The sequence below is a fragment of the Harmonia axyridis genome, chromosome 5, assembly GCF_914767665.1.
Source record: "Harmonia axyridis chromosome 5, icHarAxyr1.1, whole genome shotgun sequence".
Taxonomy (NCBI): domain Eukaryota; kingdom Metazoa; phylum Arthropoda; class Insecta; order Coleoptera; family Coccinellidae; genus Harmonia; species Harmonia axyridis.
Genome location: NC_059505.1, coordinates 29561516 through 29577923, shown reverse-complemented (window position 1 = coordinate 29577923; position 16408 = coordinate 29561516). Strand labels below are relative to the sequence as shown.

The window sequence follows — 16408 nt, the reverse complement described above, 5'->3', positions numbered from 1 at the left end:
TTTAGCGGTGCAATGTATTAACTGTAACATTATTGATTTAAACCAAAACTCAATTTCTAATATTTGAATAATTACCTATAACACTAGATCTATGTATTAATGACTACAAATCTCGAAACATCGTATTGAATGAGAGTGGCGTCGGAGCATTTATCAAAATTGAGGTATGTAGCTCCCTCATCACTTTTTAGGATGAGTGGAGCAATCTCGAACGTTCTTCTGATTTTCCGTCCTTTTCTACCACATGTAAGAATTCAGATACGTTTGACCATGGGCGCCCGCAAAATTTTTCTCAGGGGAGGGAAAATGAAAATTATTGAAAAACGATAAGGCGTTCATGATTGTGTATTTATATTTATTACCAGCGTCTACTCTGAATTTCAAAAGATCACCAAAAGTGGTACAGGATGGACAAAAATAACGGGTGTTTTTTTTCGAGGTACATAACTTTAAATTGGCATTACTGTTCAAGATGGCGACCGATTCAACAGCTGTCAAGTGATTGATTCTCAGTTTGGTTTGGCAATTCATCATGAATAGACTCACGCCTGAACAACGCTTGCAAATAGTGCATTTTATTTTGTTTAGCGATGAAGCGCACTTCTGGTTGAATGGCTACGTCAACAAACAAAACAGCCGCATTTGGAGTGAAGCTAATCCTCAAGTTTATGTCGAAACACCGTTATATCCAGAAAAACTGACTGTTTGCTGCGCTTTATGGGTTGCTGGAATCATTGATCCGTACTTCTTCAAAAACGATGATGGCCAGAACGTTACAGTCAATGGTGATCGGTATAGAGCCATGATTACTAACTTTTTCATTCCTGAATTGAGCAACCATGATGTCCAGGAGCTGTGGTTCCAACGAGACGGCGCAACATGTCACACAGCTCGTGCCACAATCGATTTATTGAAAGACACGTTTGGTGACAGCATAATTTCACGTTTTGGACCTGTGAATTGGCCTCCAAGATCTTGTGATTTAACACCGCTAGACTACTTTCTGTAGGGGTATGTAAAGTCATTGGTCTATGCGGATAAGCCACAAACCCTTGACCATTTGGAAGGCAACATTCGCCGTGTTATTGCCGATATACGGCCACAAATGTTGGAAAAAGTCATCGAAAATTGGACGTCCAGATTGGACTACATCCGAGCCAGCCGTGGCTCCGGTCATATGCCAGAAATCATATTTAAAATGTAATGCCACAAGATTATCTTGCGGAAAAATAAAATTCATGTTAATCGAATAATCCATTGTTGTTTTATTGCAATTTAAAGTTCTATAGCTTTAAAAAAAACACCCTTTACAATAGTTTCATGTGTGCTCATAAAATAGCGCATAACATTCTTTATAAGTTAAATTAGCAATATTATCAAAAATATTTATTGTCTAGCGCTAATTGGTTCGAATGTAACACCCTTTAGTTTGTTACATATTTAGATTAATAAAAATGAGCTGTTTCCAAACATGTTTTGTACTTGTGGTCTAGCAGACAGAATATGAAAGAAATTATTTCTTATTTTTATACATTTTTATTTATCTAAAAATGTAAAAAACTACAGGGTGTTATATTCAAACCAATTGCCGTATTTTTGATAATATTGTTAATTTAACTAATAAAGAATGTTAAGCGTTACTTTATGAGCAGACACAAAACTATTGTATTTTTGTCCACCCTGTACCAATTGGAATCAACATGTGATACACTTTTGGAATCTGCTCAGCCAGAGTAATCTGAAAATTGAGACAAAATGGGGGTGTTCCATTAAACGTCATTACTCGAAAGTAATTCACCCTGTATATTAGATTATTATTTTAAAATACGGTAAATTAAAATAAAAAATCGACGTGTTCCAGGATTATTTCTTAAAATGGTCTGTTTAGCTAAAAATGAATTTGTTCCATACTTTACGGATACGGACACAGTGTATGAGATGAATTTATAAACAAATTGACACACATGGAGTGCTTTCGGTTCCATGATTTTTCTTCACCCAAGAAGTGCTCAACGCGCCTAAAAAAGTTTTCAATTCAAAAAATACCGCTTATGGATTATATGTATAGTATGTAATTCCATTGAAAATCTGAAAATAGTTGTGAATCTATTACTTTCCTTTCTTCCTTGCCATATGGAATGAGAAAGTAATATTGAGGGTGTTGTGCTGAAAAATGAGGCAATCAAATCTCAGGGGGGCCATGGCCCCCCCTGACCGCCCCCACTGCCCGCCCCCCCTGCCCGCCCCCCCTGCCCCCCCCCCCCCCTGCTGGCGCCCATGCGTTTGAGGACATTCAATTCTTACATGCCAGCCAATGAAATCCCAGCGATACAAGATAATACGTATTTTTTACGGCGCACTGATGTTTTGAAAGAAATAACTCCCTTTTTATGATAGGCAATAAAACCGATTTTAGAGAGACACTCGCTCTGCTATTTGATGCAAATAACTTTCCATGACGACAAACCAAGGGGGGTCCTAGCCTTAAATTTTGAGGGGGTTCGCCGTTAAGGGTTTCGAGTTTTTCTATGGGACCAAATCCCAGATTACACCGATATCGAGCTTAACCTCTCAGAAATATTCATATTTAGATATTTATATGAATATTTATACAGGGTGTTTCAAGTTCGAAGGCCTATTAGACGTTTCTGGAGAACGGGGCCGATTTGAAATCTGAAAATTCAGAATATGACATTGTTCATGATGCCCTATTCAGCTAAAATATTTTAGAAGTTCTGGCACTTCCGGTTATACAAGAATAAAAAAAAAATTCATCGAAAAAAACTTTTTTTTTCATTTAATGTCTCAGATATTATAGAGATTTCCATTCTCAATTACTCTTTGCTAAAATTATTGCGTTAGTTCTCATAGTTTTCAAAATATTAAGAAAAAACCGTAAAAAAGAGAGAATTTCCATAGTCACTATCACGTGAATTATTTTCACTGTGAATACCTATCCTATGCGTATACTCAATTCACTTTCACAAACTAGAATGATGTTGGAATATCGTGCATATCTTGAATTTGAAAAATATCATCACAGGGTGTTTCAAATATTGTGCCAAAAATTGTGAACAAAATTTGATCATAACTTTCGATTTTCAAATCAGAACCCTATTTTTTTGTGATTTCGTTGAATTCTACGGTAAAAATAAGGGAAGTGTTCAAACAAGATTATGCTCTCAAACTCGCTCTGCTCGCCGAAGGGGCTCCGCCCCTTGGACCCCGTCACTATGCCGGTAGATCCTTCACTGCACTGTTGGAAATTAGTTGCAGAATTAACTCCAAATTTTAGTCCCAGATGATCAACTCCATTTTATAGTTAAAATAGCAAGTGCGTTTGAAGTGAAACATCAACTCAAAAGTTATTGTTCTTTTCAACAAAATAACGTTGTTACTTCTAATATTCCTTAGGGTCAAAACATCAGGAATATGTTCCGAAACGGAAATACTTTTATTGTCACTTCAACAAAATATCTTGATCTGTTACTCCAATGCAACCAGTTTCAAAGAACTAAATGACATTCACCTTTTGTATAATTGATATATCTTAGTGGTTAGTCTGCTATTGTAAGTTGTTAATTCAACTACAATATATGGTTGTTTTGAAAATATATCCCATATAAATTTGCTACTTGAAGATGCGGTATTCAAAATAGCTTATAGTGAAATGTACCCGTTTACCATGATGAAACATCTATATTTTGTTGTTAATTTCACTGCAACTCCAATTATTCGATTCAACTTACGTTGATATAGTGACTATTGTAATTTGTTGAATATTCAACAGCTTTTAGTATTTTTGTGGTCTTCTTGAAGTTATTTCAGCAATCATTAACTGCGGAACTATTGCCAAGTAATTGCTCATTTTATCAACTCTCTGTTGATACAATTACTCTTTGTGAAATAATTATTGCCCTCACCTTCTTGCTATTTTAAGTACAATTACTTGCTATTACTTTCACTGTTTCTCGTTATTACAACCACCACCTTTTAGTGGTAACGAGTAACCAAGAAATTTGAAATTTCATTCTCAATTAAAAATATTTTTGTTTCAACTATGTTTAATTGTTTTGCCTAAAACCACCTTATGATGCAACCACCCAATGATGAACCAAAAGTTATGGTATTCAACTCAATTCAGTGGATTTCATTCGCTAGGGCTAGGCCAAAGTTGATTGTCAGTTTATCCAACCTTTATCGTTTTGTTATCATTCTTCACTTCTTTGAATTATCTGCATATTTTCTTGGACTAATGAAAACATATATATGATGTTGATTTCATCGAAACAGATCAAGATTTTGCACTAGGATGCCAAGATAGTTTCTCGCTGAAATAAAATTCGTCTTACAATTAAAAATCTAGATTTTGTGAAACAAACTTTATTATCTAATAAAAAAAAATGTTATAACAAAAAATTAAAATGCCATTTTAAAACTAAATAAAAAAATATAGAATTACAAAATATAGAAAATAAATATCAACAGAATATTCTTTAGATAGAGATATTATACATATTCTTCATTTACCTACATACAAGCATAGTATAAAGAAGTATACTATGATACAAGTATGCAGTATACATAATCCGGTGAAAACATCAAGCCCTGAATAGCGCCAACGGAACATACATAATTATCACAAATGAATTATTTCAGAACTATGTCAAATTTTGGGACGATACATTTGAAATTATTTAGATATGGGGAACTCAAATCATATGAAACCTTATGCGATATTGTTTTCAAAGCAATAATATCATAATTCTTGTCGTTTGTTATTGGTTCAACTATGTAAGTTTGGGATTTTGTGTCGAAACATTTTGTTATCCATGGTTCGCATAAGAATACTACATTGGAATTGTGTACACAAATAGCGAAAATTCTGGAAAATATGGGACACAAGTGGTTATCTATGCGGTTTGTAATAAAATTACCAATTCTAAAAACACATCCAGAAAATTTTATCATACTTGTGAATTTTATATGATTCAATGAGACATTCAGCATAATTTTCAAATCTTGAGCATACCTCTCGTTTTGTATATTCTTCAAGTAGCATTTTCCGAATATAGGCTTTAAGGATAAATCTATATTTTTCCAATGATTCCACATATGTGTTTGATGTCTTAAGGCAAGGGTTTTACAAACAGTTTTAAAATTTTTCAAACTATGTATCAAATTTTTAAAATAGGCATGTTTAGCCTCGAACCTCATACTCCACAAACCAACAAGAGGTCCCATTTTTCTTATTACTCCTGGGTAATGTGTCATCATATGATGCTTCGGTATCAAACTATGATTCATTCGGGATGTGAATAACTTATGGTGAGTTTCAATGAGGGTCTCTTATTTTGTTGCCAAGCCAGGACTACAAATCGGGTTGAACACAATACTTGTTATTTCTATCAGCAAAAGTATAACTTCATATTTTTCACATTGCTGTACATTGAAAACTGTGACAAGATCATAAATAATCAAGGGAAAAAATTTTATCAGACACCAGGATTGAGCTGCACGTTGACCTATAGAATTTCCTGTCTTATCTAATAGAATTGGACTAGGTTGATTTGAACTGTTATTTAGTCCAAAATCAAATGACTTAAGTCTACTATTGAAACTTTCGATTGTAATTAAATTTTCAGATACCAGGAATTTGAAAAATAACTTCAGTTCTAGTTGTATGGTGCCTTCTAACATGTCGTGCATTATATCGACAGATGGGTTTTCACAAAGTTTAAAATATTCTAGATTATTGAGAGAACTCCTAAATTTGATGCCGTAGCTATTGAAGTCTCTGCTTAAGTTACTGTCCAACAAAATACAATGATTTTCGTATAATTCATTTGTTCTCAATAGTGCTTTGTTTTCCGTACACAATATTTTGGATGTTTGTTTATCAACTAAGCAACTCCGGCAGAAATGAGTTGCAGAGAATGATTCTACCATTCCGAATAGTTGGTTTCCCCCCAAGTTGTCATGGCTAATTGCAACTAAAGTTCCCTTCACATTACATCCAAGTTTCTTCACGAAAACTCCGTTTTCTTCTAGTATTTTCAAATCCGAGACGATAACATCCAAAATCTTATTGAAACCAAACTCTTTGATGTCGTTACTGTAGAACAAAGCAACTAAGTGAATATTTTGAATTGCGGAGTTGAATTCAGATGGAATGTTTTTAATGATCATATAAAAGGCACCTATTTTGTGACCACCTGTTTTCGATCCTAAAGGATTCACCGTCTCGAATTCATCATAATACAAATGAATTTGGAATGAAAATATATTTTCTTTGAATAGTGCATTTCTTCTGAAACATAACCCATCAGAAGAATCTACCATTAGAGACGATTTTTCTCTAGATTGTCTCATCAACAATAGAGCAGAATCATTATCCGCAATGAAACTTAGAGTATCTAATATCGATACATATGAAAATTTGCAGGAAACTGGAACTTGAATATGAGAATGAATATTTTTATTCCATTGTTTATCATAGCGAATGCCAATCACAACTTCTTTGGGAAGAACTATTTGGTTTTTCAAATATTGTGTTCGTCTGAATTTGGTGCAAATATTTTCAGAATTGAGCAATCTTAACTCTTTTCCGCACGGATGCGCTTTAACATAAGCTAATAATTCATCAGTGGATTCCAAAATTACTTGTATGGTTGTTTCAGGAAGATTCAGGGAGTATAGTTTCGATACATAACTACAAAGGTAATCATTAGCGGCCTTCTTTTCGTTGCGTTTAATTGATTTACTGAAATCTGGAACGGAAACTTGTTCTATGTTAGCGGGTTGGATTATGGCGTCCGGAACAACACTTGGCACAATATTATTTATATTTATGCATTTCTGAATGTGCTTTTTGAATCCGCAAAAGTTTTTATAAGTTTTTGAACAGTTTGTGTTAGTGCATTTGAGCTCCAAAGTTTCGCCTTCATAAAGCGCATGGTTTTTTCTCAAGTGCCTTACATAATCATTTAATTTTATCGAAGTATCTTTACACAAAAAACAAGAGAACATTTTGAAGCCTTTTTTTGTTTTCACCGAATTTTGCCTACTTTATACTAAAAAAATATCACTTATTGTACTTATATGAGAATATTAATACTCAAATATGACTATTATTGTACAAGAGTACAAAATCTAAATTATTAATGTCTTGAAAAGATTCAAGACATCAATAATTTAGTTTTTAACTCGCGTGCCCTACTACTTATGTCAATTTCATAGAAAAACAAAGAAATAAAATTGAAAAATTGATCGAGTGCCTGGTAATATTTCATATCAAACACAAAATGGCACTTAAATAGAAAGTCAAAGCTTTCTGTTATGGTTACACCGGCTTTTAATATGTTGTTGTCAAAAACAACATAAAATACATAAATATCACTTTCCTTTGTTCCAATGGCTAGCAAAAATGGCTGTGTGGAAGGTTTCTCGTTAAGAATATTCTTTAAAGGTACCTGAATATTCTGAAATTTTAGAAGCTTCTGCAAGGCATCACTCACTGTTTCCCTCTTCACAGTACTTTTCTTTCCTCCAGCAGTTGGTGGTAGCAACTCCAATAGAGCAAATAAACATCTTGTTTCTTTATCCCAATCTGAAAATTATTTTATTATTACTTTGATGTAAGAGAATTTTGAGATGCTTTCTACGAAATTTATTTTATTTTGTAAATTCACATAGGTACCTATCGAGAAATTATTTATTCCAATTTGTGTGTAATCTTTTAAAAATATTTTTTTATCCGATGGATTTATTAATTCATACTACAAATATCAAGAAATACTTTTCAACTTACGAATTGCGAAATTTTCAACAAAAATTGAAATTGAAAATACGGAACAAAACACATAGTGTTTACTCACAATCTGAATCTTTGAACAGAGTTTCATTCACTTTGGATACAGAAATTCTGTATACTTCAAAAATTTTGTCCACATATCCAGGGAATTTTTTCAAAAAAACATCTTCATCCTTGCCAGTCTTCAGGAAGAATTCATAAGATATCTAAAAAACATTCGCAATAAATTAGAATAAGAGTTATTCTATTCGTAGAGTGCCTTACCAAACCATCTGTGTCCAGAAACCTAGGAAATTCTTCAAGTATCTTGAAGCGGCAGGTATTTCTTATTTTGAAGGTTTGATGAGTTTTTTCGAAAATATCATTGCGCTGTGTATTAGGGTCAGCATTCTTCAATAACAGTTTTTGAGTTTCGTACTCTTCCTGCTGAGTTAGTTCTTGGAAATCAAAAGTCTGCGGTTTGGAAGACGGTTTTTTTCGACCTCTACTCAGAGTTCTGATTCTATTTGTCAAAAAACCCTTTTTAGACACTGGGTCAAAAAAAGCTTCCTGTAAATGAAAGATTGCATCATCGAAGATTCCTCATAAAAAACGGAACTTACAAATCCGTCTTCCGTAGTTTTGTCCCTTAGAGCAGGAAATAGTTGGACGATTGCTGATGCATATGTCGCTTTTGTGTGATTAGAAGGCAATACGTCAAGGGTATCTTGTAGCATATGATTCACTACAATGTTTACTAATCTCTTCCTATGTTTATCGTCCAGGGTCCTGTTATTCCTGTAGAAAAAGACAACTTCTTTTCCTCCTGGAGCCTTCAATATATACTCTTTCAATTCCTGAAATATTTAAAAATGAAAGAATGGATTTCTGTTTTGTAAGTTTCGTACTACAGTGAAAATTTGAAAATAATTCAGGTCAATGAATACCGCAAAGCACTTGGAGAAAAAATTTACCTGCACGTTTACTTCTCTTTCTCTCAACTCAGTTCTAGCTCTTTTCCTCGGGTAATCTTCATTAGTTACGTCTGATCGGCAACTGACATTAGTGTCGAAACTACATAAAGTACTTGAATCCGAAAAAGTAGAAGGACTAAGCAGAGTTGGGTATCCTTCAATTTCTAGGAGTGTGTCTAAAAGTGATAATATGATATAACTTTTCATCCTGAGCAATCATTCTAAGATTCTAATAGAAAAATAATTGTTGATTTTTTAGCAAACAATTCTATGTGGAAAAAATTATTTTTTTGATTCATTATGAAATTTTCTTCTTATATCTATTGGAGTAAGTATGTACATTAAAAAATTTGATAGGTAATATCGAAAAGAACCTGAAATGTGTACATCCTGAGAAATTACCAAATCACCTTTGTGCTCGCTTTTGTGTTCATATGGGTGTCCCAAAGTAGATGGTAAAGAAAAAACAAGAACAGTAGGACTGCATATTATATCCTTTCAAAAAATGTGATATCAGGATATAAAGAATCCATTTTTTTCGTGAGTGAGGTGGGCCGCAATAATAGACGAAGGGGGCCGCATGCGGCCCGCGGGCTGCGAGTTTGACATCCCTGCTCTACAGGGTGTCAACGGAATATTGAAACATGCTCGAGTTTGAATCATCCTTAGAGTTGTCGAATTAGATTTTTTCATTTCTTCATTGTACACTTCATTACGAATACAACGATATGTCACTTGTCAAATTTTGGCATAGTATGTGAATAATTTAAACATTTCATTCTTTTATCTACACCCTAGATGGCTGAGAATGGCTTCAATCGTTCAATTGTCAGTACAGCATGAGACTCATGAGAGTGAAATACATCTCTTCACTAAATATCCATAATTTCGTATTTTTCTCTCATGATGAACTGAAAATTGAACGATTGAATACATTTTTAGTCATCTAGGTATAAAAATGCAATGTTCAAAATAATTCACATGATATATCAAAAATTGACAAGTTACATATTGTGGCACTCGTAATGACCTGTACATATGGAAAAATATACTTAGTGTGCTATTTAAAAATAAAAAATCTCTTCAATTTCACATCACAAAAATATCGACGTCGATAACCCTAAGTATATTCAAACGCGAGCATGTTATTTTCATATTCTGTTGACACCCTGTATAGGTAATAATAGTATTGAATACATCAAAGAATAATATTTCTTCGAAAAAAAGCGTAATTAGCACTCAGTGATATAAGTATCGTTTCTACAACAAACAATTTTTCAATTTACTTACCCTTCTGCACTGAAACTTGAATAATTACACCTCTTTCTGAAAATCCGAGAAAAATTGGAAAAATTATTGTGAAAACCTGTGAGAGATAACACGTTTCGGTGGTGCTCCAAGATTATTCGATTTATTCAGAGTGTTTTATCGCAAGAAAATTTCATTTTCTGTTCTATGTGATTTACAACTTCCACAATTTTTGATCGTACATAATTTGTATTGATTCCTTCAGGTATTATCTGTTGATATTGCATTAATTTGGATTATATTGTTTATTTTGAATCCTCGTTACCTCGGTTTTCAATTGATTCAGGCCTGACGCTCTGCATATGTTTCTTGAGATAATCTCGAGCACATTCTAAGGGGAGCCATACCCGATCTGACTTATTGTTTATTTTCACCTGTGTTTTTGATCCTCTGTTTTCTTTCATCCTATTCTCATCCTAGGCCCACCTTGTACGTTTATTTAAGTCTCACCGATCGGCCTCGGCTGAGTGAAGCGTGTATCCTTTGTTTTTCATCCTTTTTTTTATTATTCGGAATTCGATCATCCTAATAATGTCCAGCCAGCAAAGCAATAATCCCCGTCCGCTTCGGAGTAAGACAGGTGCAGCGGAGTCCCAAACCACTGGTTCATCGAATCAGTTGGACATGGTTTTGTCCAGATTGTCTATCCTCGACGGTATCGCTAGAGATATTGCTGAAATTAAGCAGGCACAGAAAGAGCTTTCAGATAAACTGAGCAGATGTGTAAGAAGTGTGGAGGCACATGACAAAATGTTGAAGCAGCATGCGTCATCATTGCAGCAAGTCAGTGGTGAGCTCAGTGTCCTCAAAACTTCCCATTCAGTTCTGAGGGAGGACGTTTCGGGGTTCACTGAAAGAAATGATTCAATGAGAAAGGTTTACCAAAATTATTCTTACTAGGGCTGATTTATTTCTTAGTCTCCAGTTAAAACAGCCCTATAGACATAGTAAATTGAGTTGCTATAGTTGTTAAATCAATTTTACTAGGTTTTTCTTACTAAACCAATGAATGTGTTTTATTGTCACATTCAAATGTCGAATTGCCGCAGTAAACCTAAGTTGCCTGACCGTCGCCCAATACCCATAACAATTCAGCATTACTATGAGAGATATCTTCGTTCCATAAATTTACCACCACAGTCGCACTTGTCTCAGCCACAGTTAATATTGTTTCATTGAATCAGTCGAATATATGCGATAATGATCGAATGAAGGGTTTCGCGCCACCCGATTCGCCCGCTCACACGATCGTCAACGAAAACGAAATCAGCGTATCTTCTGCTTTCTGTCCAACTAAGCGTTCTCTAATCGTCTTTAGGCAGTCGAGCAAATAAAACCAAAGTGATTGAACGAATTTAATTTAATTCAAAAGCATATCCTCATAGTGTTGTTAAAAGTGTCCATTTGAATATTCCGGAATATTTGTTGTGCTTGCCATCAATCCTGATTCCTGGGACAGTGGGACATATTCGAACAGGTGTTTGTGCAGCGCATTTTGAATCTGAGACTTCCCAATGGAGAATTCACGCTTTGCAAATTTATTACAAAGTTGCGGTCTAGAAGATTACATCGAAAAATTTACAGGTAAGTTAGGTATATTCGTAAATATTATTAGACCATCAATTAGAATTCACTAACCGTTGAGTTTTCATAATAGGTAGCAATGTTGGCCGTTGGATCTTGAAAATATGGCGGATATGCGTTTGGGATTAATACAAGGGAGTGGATGCTAGTTAATAACTTAATATTTTATAATTTCTATTGATCTCAACGCATTTTGGCTTGATAGCCCGTGATAATTGAATTCTATTCGAAAGGCTAAATAATTAATTATTGAAAGATCGAATATCAAAATCAAACGCTAATATGCATGTTCTTTCGTACTGAACAAAGTAATTCAAGTAACTAAAAACCGAGCTAAAAACAGATGAATTAGTACTGGACTGAACGAAGTGATTTTATGTAACTTGAAACAGTTCGAAAGATTATCCCTAAATTAGGGATATATATTAGGGACCCTAATAACGCTATCATTGGAATCGGCGGCGTTTCCGTGACCTCGAAGATTAATCGAATTCACCGTCAGAATAAATCAATAATCAATTGCACAATATACAGTGAGCACAAATTGAATGCCTTTGACATCGCTGTAAACCCCATGTGTTCATTACTTTGATAATATTCATTGAATAATCTTGATAATATATATTGATCCTCTGCAATTTCACGCCAAATCAAAAATCATTTTTCAATGAGCAAAAAACACTAATAATCCGATCGGATCGAAATTCATTATTTGGGTTTATATTACTGATTTGGAGATTCCCGCGAAATTTTGGACCGTTTCGACCGTTTGAACATGCGCGCAAAAGCTCCTGACTTCTTGAATTTTTTTAAATACCACTATATTCATTTTTTATTTCAGATGAAGGTATCGATGATACCAACTTTGAATTGTTGCATAATGAAAACGATACACTCAAAGAAATTTTTCCAAAAATTGGACCAAGAATGGTTTTCAAAAAAATGTTGAGTGATCTGCGATTATCGAGTGGGCAGCACTGTCTAATTGATGTTAATCAAACGGTAAAATTTAAAAATTTGTCTAGCTTAGTGAACTCATTTCTACATGTTTGATTTCTCCCACTAAAAGGGTTGATTTTTATAGCTTTTTCTAGTATCTCTAGGTACTCTAGTTATGAAATTTCATCAAGACGTCACATTCAAATTATTGTTATGAAATTAGGTAACGTATTTGTGGAGTTGATTATTATCAGTTGTCATAGGCGTATCTTTCTTGTCTATTATTTATATTTTTTTTACTTCTATGATTTCTTTTCGTTCAAAATTTATATATGTTAGGACGAATCATATTATTCAGATATAAACAAAGAATGACACCATATCTGTTGTCATTGGCTCAATAAAAATGATCGAAAATGGTTGATGAAATTTTGTTAACAGAAATTGCCTTGAGTTCGCTACGTTAGTGAACAAAATTATTGTAGTGTATGTGTTCAGATGGAATCAAAAAATTAATGTGAAAATAATTTTTTTTCAAAAGATCAGATATTGGGTATACCCAGTGTGTGAAGTCAAGTAATCATTGAAGGATATAGGTATTTGGAGTTGAATTCATTACTAAGCTCCTTCCTGGGTTTTCCCTACCAAATTCTGAAAAATATCAATTAAATAATAAATTAATTGTTTATTTTATAGATATTTTTCAGAGCTTTGGACAGAGAACCATTTACTAATGGGAAGTCAACTCTGTAAAATTCTTTTTTTTCAACACAGATTAATACTGATGTTTTGACTGCTAAGTCAATACATATAATGAAATGATAATCAATCAGTTTATAACTTTTTTTGCAGGTTGAACTTGATATGCCATCTATATCAAGTGCTTCAACCATTTCCAATAATAATCTATTCATAGAAGTTGAAGACGATTTAAAATCATTGTTGGAGCATCCGCAGATCTCAAACATATCAGAAAGTCCTGCATTGGAGAGAATAGGGGAGGATATAAAAATTACTTCCTTATTCGCACCCCTAGTAAGTTTTGAACCCAATGATTTTGAACCGATATTGAAGCTACTGGTGTAAAATATTTGAGGTTTGAAATAGCACATAATTTATTACTTTGCAGAACTTAGAACAAGTTTTGAGGAAAGATTCAGAGGGCCGAATGATATTGCTGTATCACCGAAAATTGGACAACAATCTGCGTAATAAATTGGCCAAAATTATTATAAACGAAATAATACAAAAATTCTCCAGTAGCAAGTGAGTTGAATTTTAATTTCTTTTTGGATATCCCATTTTCACTACAAATCTGAATGAGTTGAAATTCAGTAGTTAGATTATCCATTAGAACAGAATGAAATTTTAGACTTGAATTTAAGGCATCATTAAAATAGATCATCTAAAAAATATCTTCATTACGTTCACTGATATTGATGCTTATATCTGAAGTCATGTAGCTGAATGGGTGGATGCTCGTTGAAAACTTCAACTTTTCGCGGAATGTAAAGCGTAAATAGGCTAATAAACACGCACGCAAAAGTTCATGACGATTTCAAATATATTAGAGTTGCAAAATATTAATAATGCATAACAAACATTCTAAACAAGAATAAATTTGGATATAATGTATTTGGATTTGTGAGTTAAATATTTCTACACATTGTCCCATATAGTGTACCTTATATAAAAAAAGATATTAAAACAAAATTTTCACGAATTTGATATTTTCAATTCAATGCTCTATTTCAGCTTAAAATCAGAGGTATTTACCAGAGCATCCCAAGAAATTTCAAGGCTCTTCCCCAATGAAGCACAGGAGGTTTATTTTACGCCATATACCAAGTCTAGTTCCAATCTGAGGAAACAAGCACCAAGGGGAAAACTCTGGTCGAGATATATTCATGTTAAAGCTGGCCTGAGATTGGCCGAAAAATTTTCAAATAATTATAAATCAGAAGAACATGCATCATTATTGACAGAACCTTCTGAAGAAGTTATTTCAAGTTTGAAATTATTAGAATCAGACGCAACTGATTTCCCAAGATTGTTGCTGGCGTGGAAAGCAACTTTCGAAGAGAGAAGGGATTTCATTCTTAAAGAAGATATACTGAATATACTTATAAAGTATCCAATATTGAGAACCCAGAACGGTATTCAGTTGGTAAGTTTCAATATTTTAAATTCAGCATGCAGATTAATGTTTCTTTCCATTTATATAAATGACATAAATTTTGAAGTGAATGTAAAAAATGTCTACTTATTACAGTTCGAATCTGACTTCGATAGACAAAACCCTGGAGAAATAGACATTGTATACAAAGAATGGCCTAAAGTAGCGGAAGCTATTATTGACGAGTGCAAAGATAGGAAAATTGATATTGGATCCGAATTACATGGTGAGTGCAAATTTATTTAATCATATTGTATCAAGAAGAAATGAACTGAACTAACTAAATTTTCTTCTTAATTATTTCAGATAGATCCACAAAAGCATTACTGAAGCTGCCATATCTTTATCCCATGATAACCTTGAGAAACCAAGGTAAAACCTGGAGACCAACAAGACTCGAGTGCCAGGAAAGTTTTTTTGTCAGTGTAGAGGTATGTTGACTGTATATTTTAACAATGTAATTTCGTCCAGGGTGTTGTCCATATAATCATTCCATCTTCAACAACTTGAAAAATATTTTCGGGTAAGATGATCATTAATCGTGTATTGATTGATTGATTGTTTTCCAAACACGACAAAGGAGATTTACTAGACTATAATTGTTATTTGGGTGCTGTTTTTCATGGACTAGGCCGAATATTCGCTATAGTCAGTACATCATGTCATTTCACGAAGAATAATACCATTTTTTCTTTTACTTTGTTAAATTTATTTTCTCTCAATAAATATGTACAACTGATATCCTGATCTAAAATACAATTTTGTTCATAGAAACTAGCAGATCTGGAAAATTTGGTTCTGTTAAAAAAAAATAAATTGGCGAAATTAAAGATTCCATTTCAACCCTTCGGTGCAGTGATTGAGGAAGAATATTTTGTTGTATTTTTTGACACTTACTACAAACTCGATTCGCCCATCAGATGTCTGGAGGCATTATATAAACTCTTCCATGCTCTAAATTTAGAATATCCTTTGGAAGGTAAGCACATATGGGAGACCATTCAAGAGTTAGTATTCAGAACATCATGTTTGAGAAAGACTAGCGCAGCAGCTGCAGTCATATCTGATTTAAAATTCCATTTAGAGAAATAAAGTAGGTATTCATTTATTATAATTTTTATTTTGACTGTACATATAGGTATTGTGTTGGGTAAAAATGGCAAGTTGTAGTTTTTGCGGAAAAAAATTTGAAAATAGTACTGGTTTATTCACACATTTGAAATTCCATCATAGTTGTGATAACAAGACTTCGGTAGCTTGTGCTGAAAAGAATTGTTTCAGGAAATTTCCTTCTTTTAAAAGCTTTAAGCAACACTTTTTGAGGATCCATTCAATTGATCTGTCTGACGCTATTCCTGTTAACGTTAGCACGTCAGAAGCATCTACTTCTAAATTAAATGCATTTCATGTCATCGATTATACAGAAAACAAATCTAATTTTGATATATTTGAAAGGACATTAAATCAAAACATTTTGGAATTTGTTTCAAAATTTTATGCTGATAATACTTTACCTAGAAATAAGGTTCAAGAAATTTTGGCAGATGTTTTGACGCTATTAAAAAGACCTATTAATTTATTCAAAATTTTTATAACGGAAATGTGTACTAACTCCAACCGCCAAGAATGTTTCAA

At 33.4% G+C, this 16408-nt stretch overlaps 1 protein-coding gene across 1 annotated transcript; it reads left to right on the top strand.

The window, feature by feature from the left end:
• The first annotated feature begins 11247 nt into the window (after positions 1-11247).
• Positions 11248-15865, top strand: LOC123681029. The gene is made up of 8 exons (XM_045619194.1): positions 11248-11658; positions 12500-12660; positions 13450-13632; positions 13727-13863; positions 14353-14764; positions 14870-14999; positions 15080-15204; positions 15545-15865. Exons 1-8 carry the CDS (start codon positions 11589-11591, stop codon positions 15863-15865), a joined length of 1539 nt encoding a protein of 512 aa, XP_045475150.1. The 5' UTR covers positions 11248-11588.
• Positions 15866-16408: the final 543 nt, after the last annotated feature.

Excerpts from the sequence above, each read along its gene's own strand:
- LOC123681029 (XM_045619194.1), top strand. The coding sequence starts at position 11,589 with ATGGAGAATTCACGCTTTGCAAATTTATTACAAAGTTGCGGTCTAGAA. Across the intron at positions 13,633-13,726 it reads CTTCCTTATTCGCACCCCTA|AACTTAGAACAAGTTTTGAG; the intron begins GTAAGTTTTGAA and ends ATTACTTTGCAG. Across the intron at positions 13,864-14,352 it reads CAAAAATTCTCCAGTAGCAA|CTTAAAATCAGAGGTATTTA; the intron begins GTGAGTTGAATT and ends GCTCTATTTCAG.